At 38.4% G+C, this 25,011-nt stretch overlaps 1 protein-coding gene across 3 annotated transcripts in view; it reads left to right on the top strand.

The window, feature by feature from the left end:
- LOC134818978 (alpha-actinin, sarcomeric-like) overlaps positions 1 to 25,011 on the top strand; it is a 136,659-nt gene that overhangs the window by 68,794 nt on the left and 42,854 nt on the right. Inside the window, exons 2-4 of one of the 3 annotated variants that reach the window (XM_063828718.1) lie at positions 9,001 to 9,110; positions 16,827 to 16,931; positions 17,931 to 18,060. In XM_063828718.1, the coding sequence (XP_063684788.1) occupies positions 9,006 to 9,110; positions 16,827 to 16,931; positions 17,931 to 18,060 (340 nt within the window). In that variant the 5' untranslated portion in view covers positions 9,001 to 9,005. Of the gene's footprint in view, positions 1 to 9,000; positions 9,111 to 14,372; positions 14,496 to 15,026; positions 15,137 to 16,826; positions 16,932 to 17,930; positions 18,061 to 25,011 lie in introns of those variants that run through there. The other 2 variants (XM_063828720.1, XM_063828719.1) reach the window with 2 other exon arrangements.

Below are 25,011 nucleotides of genomic sequence, written 5' to 3'. Positions count from 1 at the left end.
GAAATTTCGCAGTTTTGACTGAGCATTTGATCAGCTTGACCAATCAGTGAGGTCAGTGAGAGTAACACAAGTCGCCAAGGTATCCGGAGAAAACCGAGCGTGCTAAATCATAAATCACTCTACAGTCGATCTCGGAGATTGTTCTTAAAGGGCCCACGATAATTCATAGTTGAAACCAACTTCATTCGATGTATTTTCGGACGCTAATTCCGAATCACCCTCCATGACATAGGATTGAAATGCTCCCCTGACGAGATATTGGCGAAAAACTGTCTTGGCTTGATCACGTGATATGGCCGTATAAGGAAATTAGTATAATTTAGGGTTAGGGTTTCAGTTGACAGATGTTACTCGTCTAAATTTCTTCGAAGTAGCGCGCGCCGCTTTCTGCTCGAAATATTGGCCCGATGGCAAGTGCTATGAAGTAGCGCGCGCCGGGCCAGATCATTAACAATGGTCAAGGGTTTCAGCATATGCTTTTGTTAATTAAAATGATTGTGTTAGGGTTGGGATCAGATTAGAGGGTTAGGGTTGAAAAAGTCACGTAAAAGTCGAGTGTAAAGTGATTAATCATCATTCATCATCCGGAGAAAACTTTGATGTATTGAACGTTTCATTTTCAAAAAAATCATTAATAAACGGAAAATCATCAAAATATAAAAAGATTTGTTGTATAAAAGCAAGCTTTTTTGCTATTTAATTTTTTTCATTGCATTTATTTATTTATATAATATGAGGCAGCCAATTGACCATTGTTAATGATCTGGCCCGGTGCGCGCTACTTCGTAGCTCGTGCCGTCGGGCCATTTCGAGAAGAAAGCGGCGCGCGCTACTTCGAAGAAATTTAGACGAGTAACATCCGTCAAGGCAGCCAACCAACGCGCGGCTTCATTTTTATGATATGTTATGTTTTGATTGTTATTAATAAATACCAGCATTATTCTATTAGCGGCGCGACCCAGTTGTGATACGATAAGTTGGTATGACATGATAAAGGTTTTTACATATAGATTCACAATGTCAATCCTTCGAATCTCGCCGATCTGCATAACCGGTGGTTGCGAGAAGATGCGCGGCGCGGCCCAGTAGTGCATCGCGCTACATATTTTGTACGAAAATTAAATTTTTAACACCATCATATTTGTTTATTTTTTTCCAAGTAGTGTGCATTAATGTGTGCCTTGTCATACGTTGTATGACCTGCCGCGCACGAATGTGCGGCTCCCCCTTTGTTTGCTTGTCTAGGAACTTGATAAAACCTTCAACTAGAATAACTTTAAGGTCGCACTGGCATAAATCTTCAGCAAAAAACCTATTATACAAAAAGTTCTACGGTTCTTGTCGTGTGATTTTGTGGGAAGTATTGGACATATGAACATTTTACATTTAGGGTTGTACCTCCTTATCAGTCTGATTTTTGTTTTATATAGCTTATAAAGTTTCTTTGACATTTTGGTCAGTAACTTTGTTCTTATATTATATATATTAAGGTCATTAGTGTCCACCATTAGCACAACATTACGGTATGATGTGCATGATAGTGGGTCTATTGAGTCTATTGTAGGAGCCCAAGATCTGAGGCCAGGGGTCGATTCTCCAAGTTTACCTTTGCCGCTTCCGAATGTTATGGGCCCTAAGTTAGAATCCCCTACGAGAATAGTTGAGTTGAAGTTTTACCAATGAGTGTTAAGCTGAAGCGAATGCCGTTTGGGACAGAATCATCATCTTCTTTTTTGATGGTGTGTTTGAAGAAGTCTTGACTAAGCCTAGTCATCTCTTATATGCTTCTGCTATTACATTTGACAGTCATTGTTTCGTCAGACTGTAAGTTCCTAAACTGAAGGTGACGTGGGATCCCTAGAGATATGGTTAAGATAGATGACTTTGGGTCACTCTCAAATCCTAAAGATAAGCAGTGGCCTTCGGCACTTGAAACCTCTTCAAACCTCCCCTGATTTATTTATTATTGATATTGTTTGATTGTGCCGTAAAAATAAATATTTGTTTTATTAAATGTTGTATATAATTTTACGGACGAAATGATCCCAGGGGGGACTCCCAACCCACCGCTTCGGCGGGTAGTTGACGTACCTTTCACAAGCAAGAGCCACTTTGGTCTACTTGCTGTGAGGTGTCTCAGCTACATGGGTTGGGGGTCCCCCTTTTTTTTTTTTTTTTTTAAATTTTTTATTAAATGTCCCCCTCATTGTCTGCGTGTTCTGTAAAACAAATTTTTTTTTTTTTTTGTAAAACAAATTTTATTTTATACCCACAATCAATTCATATTTAGTTCAAATATTTAAAGTCAAAATAACCATTTCACATAAGTGGTTATATTATAATAAAATAATTTGTGATAAATTAATAAATTAATTTACACTCAAAAATGAACAAAATATACACAATTTTACCTAGTGCAACACTGGTTCAGCGCGCGGCTGATCGAAAAAGTTTGATTTGATTTACTAACTACAGCGTACATGAAAAAATTACTTACTGAATCTTTTAATACTAGACACATTTTAATTCAGATGTTGTTCAATGAGTTAGCCACAAAAATGTTCAAATTATGTAGGAGGGTAAAGGACACAATTGCTAGTAGTGCTTCTTTGTGCCCGTTGACTACAATGAACATTTTGCGGAGTTTCTCCAGACGGCTTTTATCTGAGTGCGTGTTATTTACTTGGTTATGCACAAGCCAGGCCAAAATTTTGTTTTTGTGTCAGCCGTGCTACCAGGTTGCAGAGTATTATAAACACTAAACAATTATACACTATACAAATTTGCTAATACAATATCATGCAGAGTCCGATCTAGCTGCAAACGTCAGACACCACAGTTCAGCCGCCAAGTACCGTTTAAGTGAACACCAAAACACGAGGTTTAGGTGTCATTTTGTAAATCACTTTATGGATGGATAATTCAGTAATTGTTGAAGAAAATTACAGTCACTGCCACCTATAGCGTTATGTCATGGGTCTGATTAACCGCCAAGAATAAACGTACGTGCGCGCTTAAGAAACCCGCGCAAATGTTGAGGTAGGGAGTAGCTGCAGCGCGCTTTTAACATATATTACGTATAGCGCCGTACGGAAACGGCAATATTTAAGTAATTAAGTATTTGTTTACATAAATTCCACGTTTTTATCAATAATCTAGCATGGTCCAAAACTGTTAAAGTTGTCATTATGCCACTCATTATCGAACCTGCTTTGGGCATCTAGAAGAGATCGGTTTAGCCTTGATTTGATTGAGTTACAGGATGTGTTCACAAAGTCAGGTTTATTCTGTGGATTGGAGTCCTTGAATTGATTCCAAAGCCAAGAAGATTTATAAATAAAGTTATGGCTTGGCTTTGGTGGTATTAGACGGTCATCCCTCAGTTCAGACATGTTAAGTAAAGAGTAGAGAGATATGGGTACCCTATATTTCACTATTTTAAAAAGTTCAGTTATAGTACGAAGTTTGTAAAGATTATGAACAGTAAGGAGTTTATGACTGTTAAATAATGGTTTGGTTGATTCCTTGGAATAGAATTCAGCTCCTAGTTTTTGACAACATAAGGGTCTATCAAGTTTATTATGAACTACCGATTTAGAGCGGACACACTTTGCACATGGTTTAATACGTGGATTAACAGAGTTATTAACATTAGACTCATATTTACCCAGTATTTTACATTGAATAGGTCTAGAACGAGCACATGTTTTGAATTTGTTTTGGTATGAGTTTGCATCTCCAAAAATTATTCTAATACATCTCTTCTGTGTTAAGAATACAGGGTTGATAACTTGGTTAGAGACACCACCCCATACTGAGATGGCGAACGTAAGGTGTGATTCAAATAGTGTGTGGTATATCTGCTTGTGCAGTTTTATAGGTAGACAGTTTTTTATGCGGTAAATACGTCCACAAGCACTTCTTAGTTTCTTATTTAGTGATTCTATGTGAGGTTTCCAGTTCAGTTTATCATCAATCAGCACACCTAGAAACTTAGTTGTTTTAACACGTATTATTATGGAGCCGTCTATGGAGAGATTTAAATCATCGGGTGTACTGCATGTAGACGATTCATTTACACGTTTGTTTGGGGAGAAATACATATAACAGCTCTTCTTAGCGTTAATATGTAGTAGATTACATTTCTGGGAGAGTCGACTCCTTATCATCATACATGTTCACTAGGCAACAGTATAGTTTGTAGTGGTGCCTTTCTTCTTGGTGTGAAAACCCATACTCATTGTTGAGACGCTCCACAAGTTTCTTGATGGGTTCAGGCATCACCAAAGGATTTGACTTTGAGCCCATGTACTTTTAGTGCTCTCCATATTGAAGTACATTTCTTTGCCCCTCTAATGAGAAGTCTGCGAGTTGATTCTGTAGCATGTTCATGATATGAGGTCACTCTCTTCTTTCTCTGTGATGTAGTCTTCTAGCTGGTTTTCCATATGCTTTATTTCAGGAACCAAGTTGATTGAACTGACATTTTCTACTTGAATTGGGGCCCTCCTAGGGGGTTGTGGTGGTTGTGGAGGATTGTAGTCGTTCATTTGAGGAGGAGGGGGACGGTTAGGAGTGTTCTTTAAGGGGGCAGGGGGGGGGGGGGTCTTTATGAAATTTCTCTCGAAATTGATTTTATAGTTGTTTCTGATAGAGGGGAGTGATATCTATCTGCTGCTTTTGGTCCTATGGAAAAATATTGTTCCTAGCCGAATTTATTGCCGGTCAAAGGTCAGCGCTCATGTGTAATTGTATTGCGCGAGCGATTTTCAATCGCGCGCTCTGAAAATCGAGTCTAAAAATCTATCTTCTCCTACATTTTTTGAGCAATCACTCTGAAACTTTCAGGATATGTTCTAGGGACCATTTAAAAGAGATAAGCCGGATGGAATTTTGAGATAGGCCTTTAAAAGCGCTGACCTTTGACCGGCAATAAATTCGGCTAGGAACAAAATTTTTCCATAGGACCAAAAGCAGTAGATAGATATCACTCCCCTCTATCAGAAACAACTATAAAATCAATTTCGAGAGAAATTTCATAAAGACCCCCCCCTGCCCCCTTAAGGATGCCATGTTTTGGGTCAGCTCTGTCAGCTGATGTTGTATCGATGCAATGAAGTCAGTCGTGTGTTGGGTAATATGCTTCATTTTCTGCTCTACTATACCCTCGAGGAACTCAATTACCTCAGCCGAGATTTGGTTTGCATAGTTTGTAGTTGTTTGCAACGCGTTTGCTAACTTAGTCGACTTATGATGCTTTGGTCTTGGGTATGGGGCAAAGAAGCACCAGGGACAGCCCCAATTGGGAAGCAATGAGTCAATCCCCTTCTGGGTGAGATCTGAACCATTCAAGTTTGCGCATATTAGAGAGTGCTAAACTTGGCCACAGTCCTTACAGGTCAAAAGCCAAGACTTTCCACCGGAGGTTCTGCAGCAGGGACATTTAGACTTGATGACTTTGGATTTTGGCTTTGATGTGTTGGTGCTGTCATCACTAGCATTTCCTTCAGACTCTGACAATGATGCTCACTGTATTAGTAGCAGTGCCATTATTTTCACTAATCACACTCTTCTGTTTCTAGATCGCACTACAAGAGATTATTGTATACTTAATTAATGGTACAGGGTGGGCCAAAAGTCAGTGTGCAAACGTTGGCCTTAATAGCTCAGTCACTGAGTGCCCAATTGAAATAATGTGTTCTGGTATGACTTACTGTCACCACTGCAACTGGTTCGAGAAATTTGTCAAATCGAAACATATTTGTGTTCATTTTTTTCAAAAGAACGTTCATTTTCGCATTTATTTGATAGTTTGGATAGTCGGATCGAGCCATATTTTATTGAATTGTGTTTGGCCATTTAAATTACGTTTGCCCTGAAAAAAATGAGAGTTCTAGCTTCTCAGATGACCGAGATATGAACCTTAACGAGGTTATTCATTACGTGTGATCAGGTGATTGGCTTACCTGATCACGTGATAAGGTGACCCCGTTAACCACCCCGTTAAACATTATGGGAATCGTTAAGGCTGCCCAATTAAGGTGTCGTGTCACGGTGTCACATAATCACCCAGTCAATTTTGTTAACGAGATACACAAAATGCTTGATAACTTCGTCATTTCAAATCTGTTTCACACCATTTTTTCAGATCAGATGCAACATTTAACAATCTACCGTCTCTGAAAAAATTAGGCGTCCAGCATGTTCAGAGATAACAATACAGGTGTTTTAATATTGAATGGGCATGTTTTAAAATATTCGAATTTTCAAATTTTGGCGACGGAATCCTCGAACCAGTAGGTACAGTAAACCATCTGCAAAGCAACAACCCTCAAATATAAAACACGGCGGAGGTATAAGACCCAACCGCCCAACGTTTGCACACTGACTTTTGGCCCACCCTGTATATAGTATAGTGGTGAAATGGTAGATCAGAAGACGTCACATCTGGTCACCTGATTTGTCTAACTGTCAAGATATTTAAAATGTTCACTCTGGATAGTCCCCCACTTTGAACCTCTTCACTTAGTTGATAGTAAGCTCAGGTAATGGCTGCTTAGTGCAGGTGCATACAGCGTGAAACCTTTTTTTAAATTGCAGTTTTGCAACGTGAGGGTGGACATAATTGTGAGGGTGGACATAATTGCAATCTTGATTCACTCTTCACTAACCACATTTGCACTTTTTACAACTAGACTGCAGTGGACCTATTTCACTCTTGATATAAAAGGGTTTGCATGAATATAATAATTGGGTCACGAAATCCTCTCCGAACCTCCACGTGGTGTGGCCTGGTTGGCACTAACGGGTGGTGTGCTCTCTTGTTGAGTACAAAGGTTGGGACTTGCCAACTCAAAGTTCCCATAGGAACCAGGAAGTCAACACTAACAGCTACCAAGCACCAGGAAATTTCTCTTTCAGATATCAGGTTACAAGATAGTACACACACAAACAACGATACGTTAGACACAGATACATAGCTCTAAGAGCTATTAAATCACCAGGAAATTCTCTTTCAGCTTTCAGGTCCCATCGAAGTCACCCACCACAGAGCTAAAAAAGAGCACAAAAAAAAAAAAAAAAAAAAAAAAAAAGAAAAAAGTAACCACTTTTCAGGTCTTTTCAGTTAAGACAGCTAATGCGTTAGGGCTGACACACGCTAGACACAGGCTCGTGATAAGACAGTGTTAGGGATGTCAACTCTGACTACGAGGACACACTGATAGCGAGAATTCCTGGCACTTCTTCCTCCAGTAACCACTTTTCAGGGGACCGGGTTAGCTTTGCCACACTCTTCATTGAAATGTGACTGGACGCTCTACAATCATCTAGTAGCCAGCAGTGTTTGACTGACACCCCTACTGCAACTGGTTCTATTCAGTTCTACAGCGGAAGTTCTCAACACTCGAAAACAGTTCATCTCGGACATCCTGCAGAGATGCTTTTTCACAGCCTGCCCCATTACACGGGGAACCCTTAGATCTACAGTACCCTGGTGGACAGTATAGCTCACTAAAGCATAGTGGACCTCTTTAGTTCTGAGACGCAAAGCTAACCGGACCAGGAATAAACATCAATGCGTTTAACGATTTACTCTAACTTTTGATTCATTTTTTAGCTCGACGATACATGGTATCATTTCAGGACAGATATTCCTTCTTCAGGTTCATTGAGGAAATCGTACCCGCTATTTGCGTTATACAATGGCAAGTATCTGGACTAATGATAACTTAGGATCTCAGATTCCCAGGCTGCTTTTATAGCGCTTAACAGCACCAGTTTTAACTCCAGGTTCGTTCTGAACATCTCAGACCAACTCAACTCACTAGGTATTCTCATCGAGTAGAACTTCGTTCCAGGACATGAAGGAGTATACGGTAAAGAACTAGCGGACGAATTCGCAAGGGACGATCAATCCAACAACATCCCCATCGGACCAGAACCGTTCCTCCCAATTAGGCCACACTCAGTGACAAAGAAACATTCCACTTGAGATGTTCCTCCACAAATATAAATACAGGAACTTTAATTTTTCTGGAACTCACATCAGATGGCTTACATGGTCGCTTTCAGGATAGGTCACAGCCGCCCACTAGTTTATTTTCAGAACGTGGCAAACAACGTCAACTTCGAGATGCAAGATTGTGAACACTTTTCAGGAGAAGCAGAAACATCCCAGCACCTCCTCTGCAAGTGCATCCAGATCATGACGTTCAGAATGAGGATAATTGGTAAACTCTACCTTAAAAACAGTAAACTTCAATCATATCTTCAAATTTGTGGAACAGTCGACAAGACTGGATAGGGAAAACCCTTTTGGGTAACCTCCTAGGATTCTTCACCAGGAACTTTCGCTAAATCCCATACTAGGAACTCAACCTAGGCCCATCTCCGCATAGAGACATATCTCCCAGGCTTTGACCTTGCTCGGAAGTCCCTTGTCTGCCCGCAGAAGTACTACAACGGAAGTGGGTTTGCTCTGAGACAGGTAGTGACAGCTTCAAGACTCCAGGGGTCTGTTGCATTGATATTTATTATTTTATGATTTCGTATATACTTTGGGAGTCCTGGCGTGCAGCTAGCAGGAGTTGCATTCTGTGGGCACGGTGAGAAGGCCTCCATCTTTTAGTAAGAGGCCAGAAACCGTTGACCAGAACAGAGAGAGAGAGAATATAATAATTTTTCATACTAGCATGGCCTGGTTGTTACAGGTTGTGATTTCATCGGACTTCATGTCGATAATGGGGAATTTTGTTCTGCATCTACTTCTGAAAAAGTGATTGAAATCTGTTTATTTTAGATTCTAGTTTAAACAGAACAATTCAAGAACAACTGTATTGTTCAATCGGGAATAAGGATCGTTAATTTAACAGAAACTATCCTTTGGTATCATGTTCACACTACTCTTGCAGAACAATGATCATTTATTAGTAAAACCAAAATATCTATTTCTTTGCTATTTGGTATTTAAATAACATCACTAACTATACACATGAATAGTAGTGATGAGTGAACTCGACCACGATAACAGTAGTGATGAGTCAGAGTCGGAGGAGCCCACTGAGAAAGAGGGATTATTGGACCCTGCTTGGGAGCGTCAACAAGCAAAGGTAATGTTAACCCTTACTTTAAACCTTTAAATGTGGCTAGTTATACTTATAACAACAGACACGTTTTTCAAATTTAAGCCCTGCCCTTGTTTCAAGACAAAAGAAGGGCTATCGAGTTTAAATCTTTAGTCTACTCGTCCCTAGTAAATAAGCCTAATGTTCAAATAGGAAACAGCAAATTTCGAAACATTGTTATAAATAGTGGGGCCCTAATTGGCACCCTAATTGGTGCCCTAATTCTTTTAAATCTTGAACCGATAAATCTTTAGCTTACTCGTCCCTAGTATTATTATTTGTTCTTTTGTTATATTTTAAATTGTTTCTCGTTGTTTTATCTTTGCATAATAAAAATATTTTTTGGTGTTTAGTAAAAAGTAATGTTTTAAAATGTTCAGTAAATTTTGTTTTCGTAACTATATTTATCCAGGACGTTACAGAAGGAATTAATTTATGTAGTTTGAAGAGTTCTCACGTCCGAAAATGGCGTTTCTCTTGTCTCTAATATAAGCCTAATGTTCAAATAGGTAAACAGCAAATTTCGAAACATTGTTATTATATAAAAGTTTATCCTGGATCATCTACAAGAGTTGTTCCATGACTCATGACTATTGTATTGTTCAAAACGTTGCTTATACTGGTCATTTGCTTACCATTGAATTGGCCAACTCTCTGTAGATAGAGCTGATCTGGGGATTTGAAAGATACTGACTCAGTGTCTTTCTAATCAGTACTACCGAGTACAAGCTGTGACCTGGAATATATAGTTAACTCTGGACAACCCTGTAATTGCTGAGCTGATCCTGAGTGCAAGCTGATACATATTTAGAGAGTATTAGAGAGAATTATACATATTTAGAGAGTATTAGAGAGAATTATTCGGTGGCAAATTAAAAAAAAACTATTATTCATCCACATAAATGTGTGATCATATTATATTGTTGGACGACTATATCCTACACACACATGCCTCTGAAACATGCAACAAGTGAAGTACATTAGGAAAGCCATTATGTGTTCACAGTTCTGCCACATGGTGTACACCCGCCTTCCTGCTCTCCCTAATAGCAACCAATGACCTACAAACAGCTCTCTTCTAACACTCTATGTGTGTGCATGCAGATTCTTTGTGGGACTATCTTCCGATTATAACCGTGAATGTTGAATTGTTTGTAGTTTAGGATCGCATTAGTTTGAGACTATCCTGGACTTCCTGTCCCTATCTAAATGTAAGAAGAAGCCTTCGGATTCACATGAGCTTGCCCATACAAAGATGGCTGTGGCTCAGTCTGCAATAGCAAGAGAGAGTTACTAATGAGGGGTTTATGCAAATGATCGGTCCTGCTCCCTCTCACAAGCTCCCCTCTTTTAGCGTGCCGGGGACAGCACCCATTGTATTTGTTCCTCTGTTCATCTCCATATTGCCATGAGATGTCGTGAACCCTTATTCCCTTATCTAACACTCTGGCAATCCCTTCTAAATTGGATGCAAATGTCGTAGTATCTCTGGCACCTTGATCCAGGTCGGAGGATGGTTAGCGTTATCACTTCCCTTAGTTTAGCTACTGAGTGTACTGCGAACTGTGGGGTAATTTGCGTTCAAGTACTCAGGTTAGGTCCTCTTAGGACAGTTATATTATCTTTTATTCTCCGTGTATCGTTTGAATTCGAGTTGCATCGCTATATTAGATGTCATCTCGAATATTTCTGATTGATTTAAAAATCATTGCAAGCAGAATTCATTGAAAATGTGTGAAATGTTCTAAAACTAGAAATTATAAACACCGCGCGGTGGGAACAGTATGACATGGCACTGTTTATACTACTGCCTGAACTATAATTAGATAATTATCTTTATCTGAAAACGCTTACTTTGCAACACTACTAGCTTTATCCTCGTGACAACAACACGTGATGTTCGCCTCTTCTATAATTGTTTTCATGCTTTTATAAACTTCGTTATTATGCACTCTTTACACCATATTACTCCACTCCACGATTTAATAAAGTATGAATCAGTATGAATGGTTCAGACTTATCACCTACGGCGTTTTTAATTCAGAGGAATAAATGTTACGGCATTTATCTCAATACAATTTTACGGTCAATCCCAGCTTTTCTCATGGCCAAGTGACACCAAGCTCAGTGAGTATATCGATTCATGACGAAACTGGAAACTTCTGGGGTTAAAAGTTATCGTTATGTATCATTTAATCATTTAATTATATAAGGCATAAGCATGAAGAGTGAAGACCTTATAGTCTTCCGTAAGGGCTGCAATCACCTTCGAATTGCAGGTTGCATGTCTAGGTTTTTTCTTTTATGTCAAGGCGGAAAAGGTGCAGGAGACCACCTACTCCACGATGGCATCTGATACAATACAATACAATACAACACTAGCTTTATCACGTATTTTGTTAGCGATGCTGAAGCGACTCAGATCAGCGCAGAATAATATTAATAAGCCTTTACTTTAATACATTTTAACATATTAGTTTTAACGCATTAATTTGATAGTTAACAGTAATTCGTCTAAGGATGACTATTGACTATTTTGTGACTAGAACGAAACAATGTTCGCTATTCAGTCATAGACCGTTGTCAAAATAAGTCAAAATTAGTCGTTACATCCCCCCTCAATATCAATATTTTCTAGTTCATAATGTAATGTGATTTACTCCGTTCCCCAATTTCCTATTTCCTAACCACAAAATTCTTTCTTATGTACGTTCGACTAAGAATTCGCCTGATTTGGACTACCTAGCTGCGCGTCTGCTGCAGAGTTGGTGCTTTAATAGTTTAATGCGATCGTTTTACCTCTAACTGCGTTTTGCAGGGTTCTATGTTGCGTGTAGAATTAGTGTGATAGACATTATATGTAGCACTGTGTAATTTGTTTTACCAAAAATATGCTAAATTTTTTGTGATAAGTTATCCTGATGTCAAATAAAAATTATTTGCGAGGTTAACATCTCAAATATCGTTTTACCTAGACTCTGAAATGATATTCAGGCTAAATGGTCGATTAGAGAATATTTCTTGGGAGATTACGAAACCGCAAAATATAATCGATAACGATAAGTCGCCTAAAAACTTTCATACAAACTATAAATGGCGAGCATGATATATATTATATATATTATAACGCTATGATTATATTGGAGATTAAATGATTTGACTTAACTTAAATTAGCAAATATGCAGCAATCCAGTTCACCTAATTACGCCTGTACATATAATTAGCAAATGAGAGGTCGCACTATGCAGTTCCACCAGCCTCAACCCAGTGCCTCCACCAGCCTCCACCCAGTGCTAGTATTCCAGTATTCCACTGATCTTTCCATGATTAGGCCTGTCCGTTCTACTAGAGGCCGCTTATCTTTAGATCACTGGTAAGTAAAAGTCTTGTGTCTGTACGGCAGGTCCGGAAGTGCTGCACAGTAATAGAGCTCTTGCAATTGGTTACAGCTCTCTCTCTCTCTATCTCTAGCAACTAAATAGATCTGAGTATATTGTCGTAAAGATAGCTTCTGTTGTGTTTCAAACTCAGTTCTTGTCCCGCAAGGTTGTGCCAAGTTTCCAGAAATAGATAGACAGTTTTAGGAAGGCTTTTTTGTTAAAAGTGTGAAAATGCCTGCTGGATTTTTGGACAAACAGTGGGATAGGCAGCAACTTTACGTAAGTTTTATTGATCATATTCTGTTTATCAGCCATATTATTGTTCGGCTAGATATAATAGAAACTGCGGCCTTTAGTGGGCCGATTTAGTAAGGCCCCAAACTCTGGCAAGGCTTAGTTTCTCAGAGGAGAATAACTACTTAAAACACGCGATCACTAGTGACACTACTCTCATTATATATGATGTGTGGTTGTTTGCAGAATGCGGAATGTACACTGATAGTCTCCTTTAAAAAAAGGGTGTACTCCTCAACTCTTGGAACAAGGTCTATCTGAGACCAAATTCAAATGGATTCACTAACAAAACAGCATCACGTTTGATAACTGAATGATAAATATTCATACGTCGCTTTTAGAATCACTTCGTTGATGAGTTTTAAATGAGATTTCTGTATATTTTGTAAACGTTCGAACGATGGTACATTCAGTAGCCTGCTGCAATATAAGTTATAACCAGCTAACAAACGTTACTTGGTACAAGGTTTTAAACATTTACCATATCTTTACAATCAGAGTCTTAGTTTATAATGACTTAATTTGTTTAAATGGCATCTTGAAAAGTTCGCATATTCTATAAGTGACTGGTTTACTATGAATTTCTGATAGAAAGGTTCAGAAAGGCAACATGTAGGCGCGGTTATATTTTGTAAATAGTGCGATTCCTGCCCAAAACTTTTTTGTATGCGGCAAATTTTGAAACAAAAAACACCACAATTAAGCTGAAAAATTCGTCAAATTTGCATAATTGTAAAATAATGATCGTAAAATAATAATAATAATTATTCGTTTGCCAAGGTTCACCCTCTTTTGTTTCTTTTAAAATCAAATATCGATAGTATTAAAACTCAATACGTTATCAACTTGCTATGATTTGGTAATAACAATAAAGCACTTTCTAGGAATATTTTAGAAAGAAAAATTGTTCTATTATTTATTATTATACATAGATGTCTTTAATGTTACGTCATGAAAAACGTTCGACCCTAACCATATTTATGGATATGTCGATCTAACCTCATTGTAAACAACAATACCAAGTTGATTAGTTGAAGTACACAAATCTGATAAAACGAATAACGGCCGATGGTGCAACAAAGTGCGGTATTAGGTCAATAGTGCGATACCGTTGGCTGATGCCTCTGAAGATCCATACTATACCTCTAAAATACAGTTACATAATATTTATGATACTTTAATTGAACACGTATTTAAAGTTCATTGCATACTTCATGAATCATGATGATTCATGATTTGTCACAATTATCGACTTATGTAAGATGATCAAGTTAGCTCGCACCTCGCCCTATCTGGAATCTATCCTTAAAGCGCCATGGAAAAATCAATTATTTTCGGGGTAAATTTCGATGATGGAACACTACAGTCCATTAAATGCACGTTACACTACACTGCGCTAAATGCACGTTACCATGGTTACACTGCACTATTACTACTGTTGTGTACCACTTTCCAGATGATGTTTATATTTCATGTGGCAAGTAATAATAAATAATATATTGTATGTAAAATGCTACAGTAAAGGGACCTCTTGTTTGTTAACTTTATTTTGTGTACATTTTCACTGCTTTGTAATTGTCCGTAACTTTCTGTACTTTGTCTTGTACATGATATTCCATGGAAAGAACAATCAAGCGCAAAAACACGGAGATAGATAGACTAGCAGAAACACTACATGCGACACAGGCTATCAAGGTTTGGACTTTGGTGACATCCCCTAAATTTTTATTAAGATTTGGAAAAAACGTACGACTAATAAGATACCTGTATTTAAGCCAGGTACAATACGTACTTCTCGTCTTAGATAGGTTTGTATAATTTTCATTACGTAGAAGTTTGGCGGACAATCTTTCGTAAATCCGTGATCAGCTCAGTCAAGGCGAACATAGCGCAATCATATCAGCTACCTCACAACAGTGACGAACCTGTGTGTAGTGTGTAATAATGATAAAACTAATCTTTCTACTACAGTATAATCGGACACAGCGCTAGTTTTAAAGCGTTTTGTCACTCCTAGTTATTTACTTTACGGGTATTTGAATTCCTCAGAAGAATTCTGGAGTGTAAAACGGTGACACCGCCTGATAAATTCTTTATTTATTACATAAATATTATATTACCATTATCTTTACGTTTTTGAAATCGTATAACAGCGATTTTAACCAAACTTCACTAGTCGCTCAATTAAATAAATAGTCCTTACAACTAAAAAACATGTGATTTAGTTATAAGTAAAGATGACGGTGTTATCGGTTTCATGTGCGACAAACATGTTGCGTGGGCAGTGCACTCCGCAAGGTTATCTTGACGCCAAATGGGAGAGGATGGAGTTAAAGGTGTGCGCAGCGCTTTGCTTGGGTTGCAGCGCTTTGCCTAGGTCACAGCGCTTTGCTTAGTGCGCAATTGTATTTCATAGACTGCGAATTACTCTAAGTTGCAGTGGTAACCCCGAAATTCATCTGGCCTGCTTCTAGCTGCTAATAGTAAGCTTCGTTTTCGCCAAGATGTTACCTTTAACAGAAGTTTAAAGCTCAACAGAAGGAAGAGATGATAGGCTGGATACACTTTGTGGGCGAACGTTCACTCTGAAAACCTTATCTTAAATTTCAATCAAGTTTCAGTGTAGGTATAGGCTACTGGCGACATTCAGGCCGATGTGTCCCCGAATGTTGGGTTTCCAAACTAGATGAGTTCAACATAACCCATCATAGTACCGGCATTATAATATTTAACTGTTCTAAATATAAAATGAGTTGAATATAATATTATTAATATCATATAATAATGTGAATATATTATTTTAGCCCGGCAGTTAACCTGTGTTCACCAGGTGGTACCTCTCATATTTCCTGTATATAATGTCTATATCGTGCGGGAGTGTACGGTTTCGTCTGATAACTTCTAGTTTATAACACAGCTGAAACTGACACTGTGTCATGTGAATTAGGTGCAAATTCGTATTTTCTGTTTCTAGATTGAATTTATGCGGTCATAAGCACATTTACAGTAGGGTGTCCAGCTTTTGGTTTTGGTTTCCGGGCTCTCTTTCTCAGCCTTAATAAGGTCACCAAGTTGGAGTATTATAATGCTAAACATCTAGATTTTAGATTCTAGGGTGGTTTTGTACGGATCAGCACCATAGCGTGGTGAGTGTTTTGAATTAAACATGTCCGTAATATTATGATAAAATGCGTGAATAGAACTAAGTACGGATACCTCTCAGTACCACCCAAACAGCTCAGTCGGCAAATTCCGCACTCCACATACTTTCCTATCTTCTTTTATGTTCGAAGTGTTGAATGGTATGCAACTCCCAGGAGAGGCTGCCTTGTCACTTCAACAATTCACCAATTAGAGCAGCTCAGTACCAAGACGCCCTCCACCCGCCCTGCTATTGGAGGAGCTGCAGGTTAATCAGCAATTATCAATAGCAGCCCCCTGTTAAATCCTGTAAAATACCCTCGTGTGTTGTGTGTTAAGGAAGTACTGTCTCTAATGAAGTGTGAAGAGTTGTTGAAACTGTGAAACATTGTAGAAACATTAAGACAGTGAAACAGTGAAATATTGGAAGAGTTGCTGGACTGTGAACGCTAAGTAAGAATTAGTTCTATCCATTATATAATCGGAAATAATACATTAGTTATAGATCCGTTAGAAGGGTGGCTGTAATCTACAACTGTACACAATATGCTACTAATATTTTATAAGTTAGAGGAGATAATGTTGAAATCCTCTGAAGTGTTGTCTACAGTACGGTGATGTACCAGCTGTAAATACCCGGGCTGAGCTTCCGAGAATAATAACATAAATATTTACATAATTGTTAATTGTATGACAACAATTCAGTGCGTAAATACTCATTACATGCTGTTGAACCAGCAGATTGAACATTTATAAAGTGACAAGCAGTCTAACGAGCGCTGATAAAATCTCATTTAAATCTAAAACTCAGCTTGCTGTGGCAAAGATATATTATATATATTATATATATAATCTAAGCTTATAAAATATTTCCTTGTGTTTCAGACCTTCACAGCATGGTGCAACTCTCATCTCCGGAAACTGGGTATCCACATCGAGTCTGTGGCACAAGACTTCAGATCGGGTGTCAACCTCGTCAAGCTACTAGAGGTTAGTTTTATGTTATTTATTACCCCCGCCCCCCCCCCCGGCCCCCACCGTACGTGCTGAGTAGATTTGATACGGGAAACATTAAACATTCAAATCAGCAGCCAATAAAATACCTGTATTGCTGTCACGTGCTCCAAACTTACACCACCTCCCCACCTCTGCAAGCATGTTTTATGTTATTTATTACTGGCTATCATTCCACTTGGCGTACGTGCTGCGAACATGAGCCCTTCCCGCTGATAAATCTACATCCTAACTGAACTGAACCTTGGCGGTTCATGTCCCTTTCCCGTTACTTTAAGTTAATGTTCCGGACCATTCTGTAAAACTCTACATATTCTGAGGAAAATTTACAGCACTTAATTCTTATAATTTAGAACAGATCGTATGTTGTAATTCGGATAATTTATTTAATGATATATGCTCTAAATTTTCCCCATTTTTCGGAGTTAACGGTGGTCATGGTGGGACGAGTTTATGTTAGAATATTTTTACATTTTATGTAATCCCCGTCTATTTTAATGATGTAGCCCATTTTAAGAAACAGGGGCCACGTAGAACTCCTATTTTAGGCCAAGTGTAATAGATCCTGACCAACCATAGTCATACAACATGTGCGATCATAATTAAGTTGTGACTTTTAATTACATCAGGATTGATTTGTTCGTTACTCATTTCTGGTGTATACCCATTCACAACTGTATTTTATAATCGTGTAAACCTCTGTTAATGTGGGTGTAAGAGCTGCTAGGTATAAGTGAGCTGGTAGTATGTGACTATTAAAAGCAGTTTGATGGGTGCTAGTTATTCGGAAGAGGACAGTTCCAAGTAAGAGGGAGGGGGATAGTTCCAATATTATTACCTACCATAGTTTCAAGAGAAGAAACTCCTGAGGAAGGTAGCTCAGGATATAATTACCTACCATAATTATAAGTATTAGTCTTACAAAATAAGCCAGATATAATTGAATTAACAGTGATATAACACACAATCTATCAGGTGATATCTGGTGGGGAGATAGCCAGATTAGAAACTGGTAAAATGAGGATACACAAGGTTAACAACGTGAAGAAAGCGTTGGACTTTGTAGCCAGCAAGGGAGTCAACTTAATAGGCATTGGAGCTGAAGGTAAGACATTCGAATAACTCTATGTTCAGTATTCCAGAACGCTGCGTTGGCAAACGCAACTGTCCTCAATAATCTGCTTTATATATTATATATTATTTATTATATTATGTGGATAAACTAGACATGCATGAGCCAGGGGAACAGCCTAATATAACAATATTCTGGTATAGCTAGAACAAGATTTCCAGGAGGATTTCCTAACGATATAAAAGCTATTAGTCTAGTATAACAATTGACAAGAGATCAGAAGTAACAGTTTAACTGAGGAATGATAATTCCTGTAAATACCTCCGTTCCTCCGCATCATGTCACTTATTGGAGCTAACATTGATTGTATAATTAATTGGGTTTCATCACGCCTTGTTCTCTTCATCACGCCTTAGAACTCATTGAGTTAGAATATCTCTCACTGTACCATGATTCTGATCTGATATTCATAACTAGGTGATCGCAGTGATTTTATGAAGGAAGTAAACAAAACTAAAAATAACAGCTCAGTGAGCAGGAAATCGTAAATATCAATATTTGGCCACGTTGATATCCGATTAGCTCGTTTTGCAGATGTGCATTGTGCATGAAATATGCCATGTTTAAATAGTTGGGGTGCGGACTATAAAATACCTGATTATCAGGAATGCATGTCTAGCAACACAGCTCCAAAAACACCTCTACCTCTTTACTCTAAAAGTGGACATCTTCGCCAGCTGGAAATTACAAATAATCCACCCAGACCATGAATCATATCATGATGGGCCTGCTATTCATGATTACAAATTATATAAACTACTTAAAACTTATCATATTTGTATTAGAGAACTAAAACCATACACACATGTTAACTGAACATTGTTAAGTCACTGTTACATCACCTGGTAATATCACCTGGTTACCTGCAACCACCACTCTGCTACAATATCACATTTTGTAGAAAAACTAAATCAAGTTCCTGACCCACTCACGTGCGTCACATATCACGCGCCCCCCCCCCCCCCCGCTCTCCCCCCCCCACTGTGTTTGATAAGCTGGGTATTTGTACAACCCATCCTGATTACTGATTTCCTATATTTCCTATATATCAGGAGCCATTCTGGCAGCAGCACTAGCAGAACAGGTGTTCAATTACTTACTGGCGTGTGTATCTCAGTGTATATCCTCACAGTACATCTCTATACGGAAGTACGTTATGTAAATTCAATTTTGGCCTCCTCTCTCCCTGGCCCACCCACCGTACCCAGTGCACGTGCTCCTCCTCTACTGTGTTGTGCACAGTGCACTGTGAAGTGTGCGCTATGTGCACTGTGTAGTACACAGTGCACACTCCAAGACTCCAGCTATGTTTGCTCGGAGCTAGATGAGACGTGGAATTTATTTCCTGTCCGAGAACGGACTGGTTCAATGCAGAATATTTTGCAGACTGATTCGAACTGTCTTTGTTACCAGACGAAATTGTAAGATGTAACTCAAATTAAGTCTACAGCGAGACCAAATCAAAAGTGGTTTCATAATTTTCATAATTTTTCATCCGAACTTGAGCTCATTAATTAAGACTGAATACATTATAAATTATTACTCTTCTTTGTCAAGACAAATCTCTCTCTTGTATGGTCTACTACTCAGAGAGGTATCATTGTTCGTTATGGCTGTGTACCTGCAAGTAATGAAAAGGAGGAGGAGGAGATAATGAAAAGGAGGAGGAGGAGATAATGGGACAATTCCACAACCTCTCATTCATGATTCATATTATGTACATGCTTGACGACAATAGGACTTAGGAGAATATGCGGTAATTCGGCGACCTTAATTAACTATGTAGATTATGTAGAGTATAATGGTGAGTTAGTGAGTATTTATTAATAATCTAGATATTAAATACATAAGGTGCATGAACTGAGGAAAGAAGTATAGCTTAATTACGTTCTATACTGATTATAACTAATCACAGAATTATCTTACCTTCAAGCGCTGTGTTGTGTAAATTATTTGAGCTATTTATTTATAGCTTACGGAGGAAATTTGAAGATCAACATGAACATCACAAGTATACCCTGAAGATTAGTTTTTTAACAGATAAAACTGCCCGCATAATGAATAATGTCATAGATACCGAGGCCGAACATCGTCAGAAGATATCAGTTTATTAAATCATTGGACCAAATTCTGAAATTCTGACCACCTGTTTTTAGAAGTTCCATTAAGGGGGCCGGGGGGGGTCTTCATCAAAATTCTCTCGAAATTGACTTTGTAGTTGTTTCTGATGGAGGGGAGTGATATCTATCAGCTGTTTTTGGTCCCATGGAAAAATATTGTTTCTAGCCGAAATTATTTCCGGTCAAAGGTCAGCGCTTATGTGTAATTGTATTGCGCGAGCAATTTTCAATCGCGCGCCCTGAAAATCGAGTCTAAAAATCTATCTTCTCCTACATTTTTTGAGCAATCACCCTGAAACTTTCAGGATATGTTCTAAGGACCAATTAGAAGAGATTGTCCGGCCAGAATTTTGAGATAGGCCTTAGAAAATTTTTTATTCGATTTTGAAAATCTTGGACCTGAAAAAATCGTCAAAATACGAGTCGAGGTCCAAGATTTTCAAAATCGAATAAAAAAATTTCTAAGGCCTATCTCAAAATTCTGGCCAGACAATCTCTTCTAAATGGTCCTTAGAACATATCCTGAAAGTTTCAGGGTGATTGCTCAAAAAATGTAGGAGAAGATAGATTTTTAGACTCGATTTTCAGGGCGCGCGATTGAAAATCGCTCGCGCAATACAATTACACATAAGCGCTGACCTTTGACCGGCAATAATTTCGGCTAGAAACAATATTTTTCCATGGGACCAAAAACAGCTGATAGATATCACTCCCCTCCATCAGAAACAACTACAAAGTCAATTTCGAGAGAATTTTGATGAAGACCCCCCCCGGCCCCCTTAACTATATACCCTATCAGGGGAGATTCTATTAACTGTAGGGTTTCTCTCAGAAAATACGAGAATGTGCCAGATTGTAAGGAGATATTAAATGCTATTTTACCTAAAGTACAGCCCCACTATCTTTCATCCCTGACCCTAGTTCCATTAATACAATGATTGAAATTGAAATGGTACACACACATACACACACACACAGATTGATCCAGATGTCAATATATAATACGGTTCTTGCAGCATGCAGCTTGATAGATTGCTATTAGATATTCCACTGAGTGCCCCTAATTCCACTGTTTATTACAGGTCACATATTACACTCCCTCCAGATGTTATCATGTGCCACACATTCACTTCAGACGTATTTTTAATCACAAACTGTCCGTCGCAGGGACGGTCTGAAAGATACAAGTATGAAGGTCTGCACACTGCTTGCAGCATGACACTGTGTAACACTGTGTTGTGTGACACTGTGTTGTGTGACACTGTGTTGTGTGACACTGTGTTGTGTAACACTGCGTGTGACACTGTGTTGTGTTACACTGCCTGACACATGTTATTATAAGAGAGTGTACTTCTCCTAGTATAATCAAATCTCAGACGGAGAGAGATCTCATCTTGTATTATACACTGGAGCACAGCGCGGTACCTCCACAGCACAGTACATGACACGGTGTACATGTTGTAGAGCGCGGTGCCTGCTAACTAGCTGCCACACTGTCATTACAGGGGGAGTTACAGTGGCCTCCACACCAGTTGTCCTATTAGCCCCATTTAAACTGAGCTGCATGTCTCCTTATACAGGGCCTATACAATACATTGTCATCATAATTGGACGTCTTAATCATTGGCGCATACTCTCAGTCACCACTCGATCAAGCGCAAAGTGCAGAGTGCAGAGCGCACGCTGCGCTTGATAAACATTCTCAGTCACTACTCTGCGGTTGAGAAAGCTCGAAATCCTTTAGCTTTGTGAGGCTCTGAGTTGTAAAAATTACCCCAGCAATACATATTGTCAGTTAGTGCTACACGTAAAGCTACGTCACCTTGTGTCGTATGAGGAGTGATTCATTGACTTGTTGACACGGCCTGTTGTATCTTAGTTACATTGTGATGTCATTTTACTGAGCTTAAGTATTACAATACAGATACAACCGATGGTTGGAGTGAAAATAACGCCAAAACGCCCATTACAAGCGATCATATCTTAATTAGTGCATGATGGTTCATTGTATTGTGAAATGATAGAAACATATTTACTTCTTGTCCCCTGATATCATGTGTTATGTGTACAACACTGTATAGCTGTTATTTACAAGAGAGTATTGTTAGAAATATAAGAGTCATGAGTGAGGGGAATTAGTAATGAATACCGTGATACACGGTGCCTCATCTAACATAATCCCAGTGGTTTACTTTCCGGTGATGTTTATCATTGGCTCCTTCACTGCACTGTAGAGTGTAGTGGAGGGTACTGATAACTCCCTCACTGTAGCGTGTAGTGGAGGGTACTGATGACTCCCTCTGACCGAACTAAAATTCTAAAAGAGCTCCTTTGTAGAATGTTTATTTGCACGTGAGTTAATATTCCGTGAATTTGAGGCCTATAATATTACACCTGCTCAACCAGCGGTTTAGGTGTTTTCAAATTAACGGCGCCCTTACTTCTCAGTTCACTTCCCACTTTAAATATCAAATAAACTCACATCCAGATTCCATAAAGTTTTGAATTTCCTCTCTCTTCAATGTCCCCCTCGTTTTCTGATGCCCTTAAAAATAAAAAGAGCCGTGTCTTCAAAAATTCCCTTTTTGGCGCCAAATTTCCTCCAAAATCCAAAATTTCCTCGCAGATTATCTGCCGGTCTGCCGCCTTTCTGGATGTGGGCAAATAAATATTGTGATGAGTGTATAGAGGGTGTAATTACTAGTGTATAATGTAGAGTTTATACAGGTAAATACACAGGTAAATACGCACATTTCACCTGCATGATGACCAGAACACGGCTACCTAATACTTGTCAACCGCATAGGAACAGAGGACTCTTAGTTCACCTTCTCAGCCAATCACCGTCCTCATATCGTATCACGTGACTTCTTTACACCAATCAGGGGACAGTGTTCTATTGGTAATGATTGTGTTGTTATAACCAGTACCACCAGTTTCAGTGGTTTATATTTGTTGTACAAAACAGTATGATCCAGGTTACTGGTTTCATGAGGAGCTGGAGAGGCATTATTGTGTACCAAATAACATTGAATTAGGAGACCACCCACTGCAACTGTTAATATGATCAATTATCAAGTTTTGTTGAAACAGAACGCGAAAAGAAATCGTCTTAAATGTGGAAGAGACTTTATTCAATCACTACGTAACTTAAGCCGCAACAAAGACTTATCAGAAGTATTCAGGAATCTAACATTATTTTAATGCCTTGGGATAATTTGATAAAAAGTAATTTAACTGTGTAATGTGTATTGGGGTTTAAGAAAGTTTAGGATCCGTTATCACTATTATATAATAAATAATATAATATCTGTAATATCACATTAATATGGTCACAATGGTTTCCGTTCCTAAAAATAATAGAATTTACAGATAACTAACTTGTTCGGTAAAACTTAGGAAATGTTGTAATACGTTACTCGTAATTACAAAATTAAGTTTGATCGTCAAACGACTAATCCATTCCTCCTTAACTCTTACATCGCTTAATAAGTAAATATAATCGCACTGTTTGGTTGCAGTATTGCAGAAATTGTAAATGCTGTAAACGCTCACAATTATTAAATGTAGCAATTTAGTGATATCCTTGTTACAGAATAGTGTAATGATGGTAAAATACTTGATTTTTTCACTGGAATGTCATCTGATACTCAATTTGGTTGCGCTGTCATATTCCGCAGATATGAGATATTTGGCCTATAATAATGTGCAACGTGCAGTTTCTGCAGAGAATGTAATTTTAAACAGTTATCTGAAAAGTGTCTAATATTGCAGAGCCATGATAAGGTTCTCATTAGGGGGTGTAGAACTAATTATTCAGTAGGAGGAGCTAGGAAGTAGGAAGTATGAGGTAGAACTAATTATTCAGTAGGAGGATCTAGGAAGTAGGAAGTAGGAAGTAGGAGGTAGAACTAATTATTAGGTTCTCTCATTCAGGATTCAGGGGTGGGGCCTCTGATAATTATCACACATTTATGTAATGTTATTAGAAGAAAAACTGATTCTCAAGAAGCACCCCAAGAATAGAATTAAATAAGCAATAAGAGTAATCTGGTAAATTGTAAACTGCACATTACACTTGGTTTAGTTGAGAGTGGCCTAATAGTCTAGCAATAGGTAGTAGCGGGTGGGAGCAGTGCAAGACCGGTTGCAAGACCGGTTGTGCCGGGAAGTTCAAAGTACAGTAAATTATTCTGAAACGGAATCTATCCTCTTTACCACCGCAATTACTGGGATTAAACAGTGATATATTGCAACTGATCCTTCAAAGACAACTTTAGTCGTGTATCAAAAGTCTCTTAATGCAACTTCATACCAGCGGTTCCTAAAAGATCTATGTTATCAAAGTAACCGCTTCAATACTTGCGTTAAATATAGGTCACTAACTTTTTAATTAATTTTCACAGTACCTGTTAACTTTTACTGGTCCATGTTCAACTTTATGCAGAGTTATGAAATATGAATAGTGAATACCTAAAAATGCTCTATTTGCATCTATGTAAGTGTGAATTCTTGCTCTAGTCAGGTTATGTTTATATTAAAGTTCGCCGAACTTGAACCCTGAATATTTGCACTCTGAATCCTAATAAAAGAATCCTTAAATTCAAAACATTAATAAATTTAGCCTTACCAGCAGATGAAGGGCTAGGAATTTTGATTAAATATCCCCTCACTGTGTTAAGAGTACAATATGTTAATTATTGAAAACCTGAACCAAAGTAATTAATTTGTACACTTAACAAGCAACATTATCATTAACCAGATGTCAACTAAACTGTGTCTGCTATGTCCACCCAAAGAGGGT

The sequence above is a fragment of the Bolinopsis microptera genome, chromosome 7, assembly GCF_026151205.1.
Source record: "Bolinopsis microptera isolate Bmic1 chromosome 7, MBARI_Bmic_1.0, whole genome shotgun sequence".
Classification (NCBI taxonomy): Eukaryota; Metazoa; Ctenophora; class Tentaculata; order Lobata; family Bolinopsidae; genus Bolinopsis; species Bolinopsis microptera.
The sequence above is the reverse complement of the archived record's forward strand: the minus strand, read 5'-3'. Positions and strand labels throughout refer to the sequence as shown.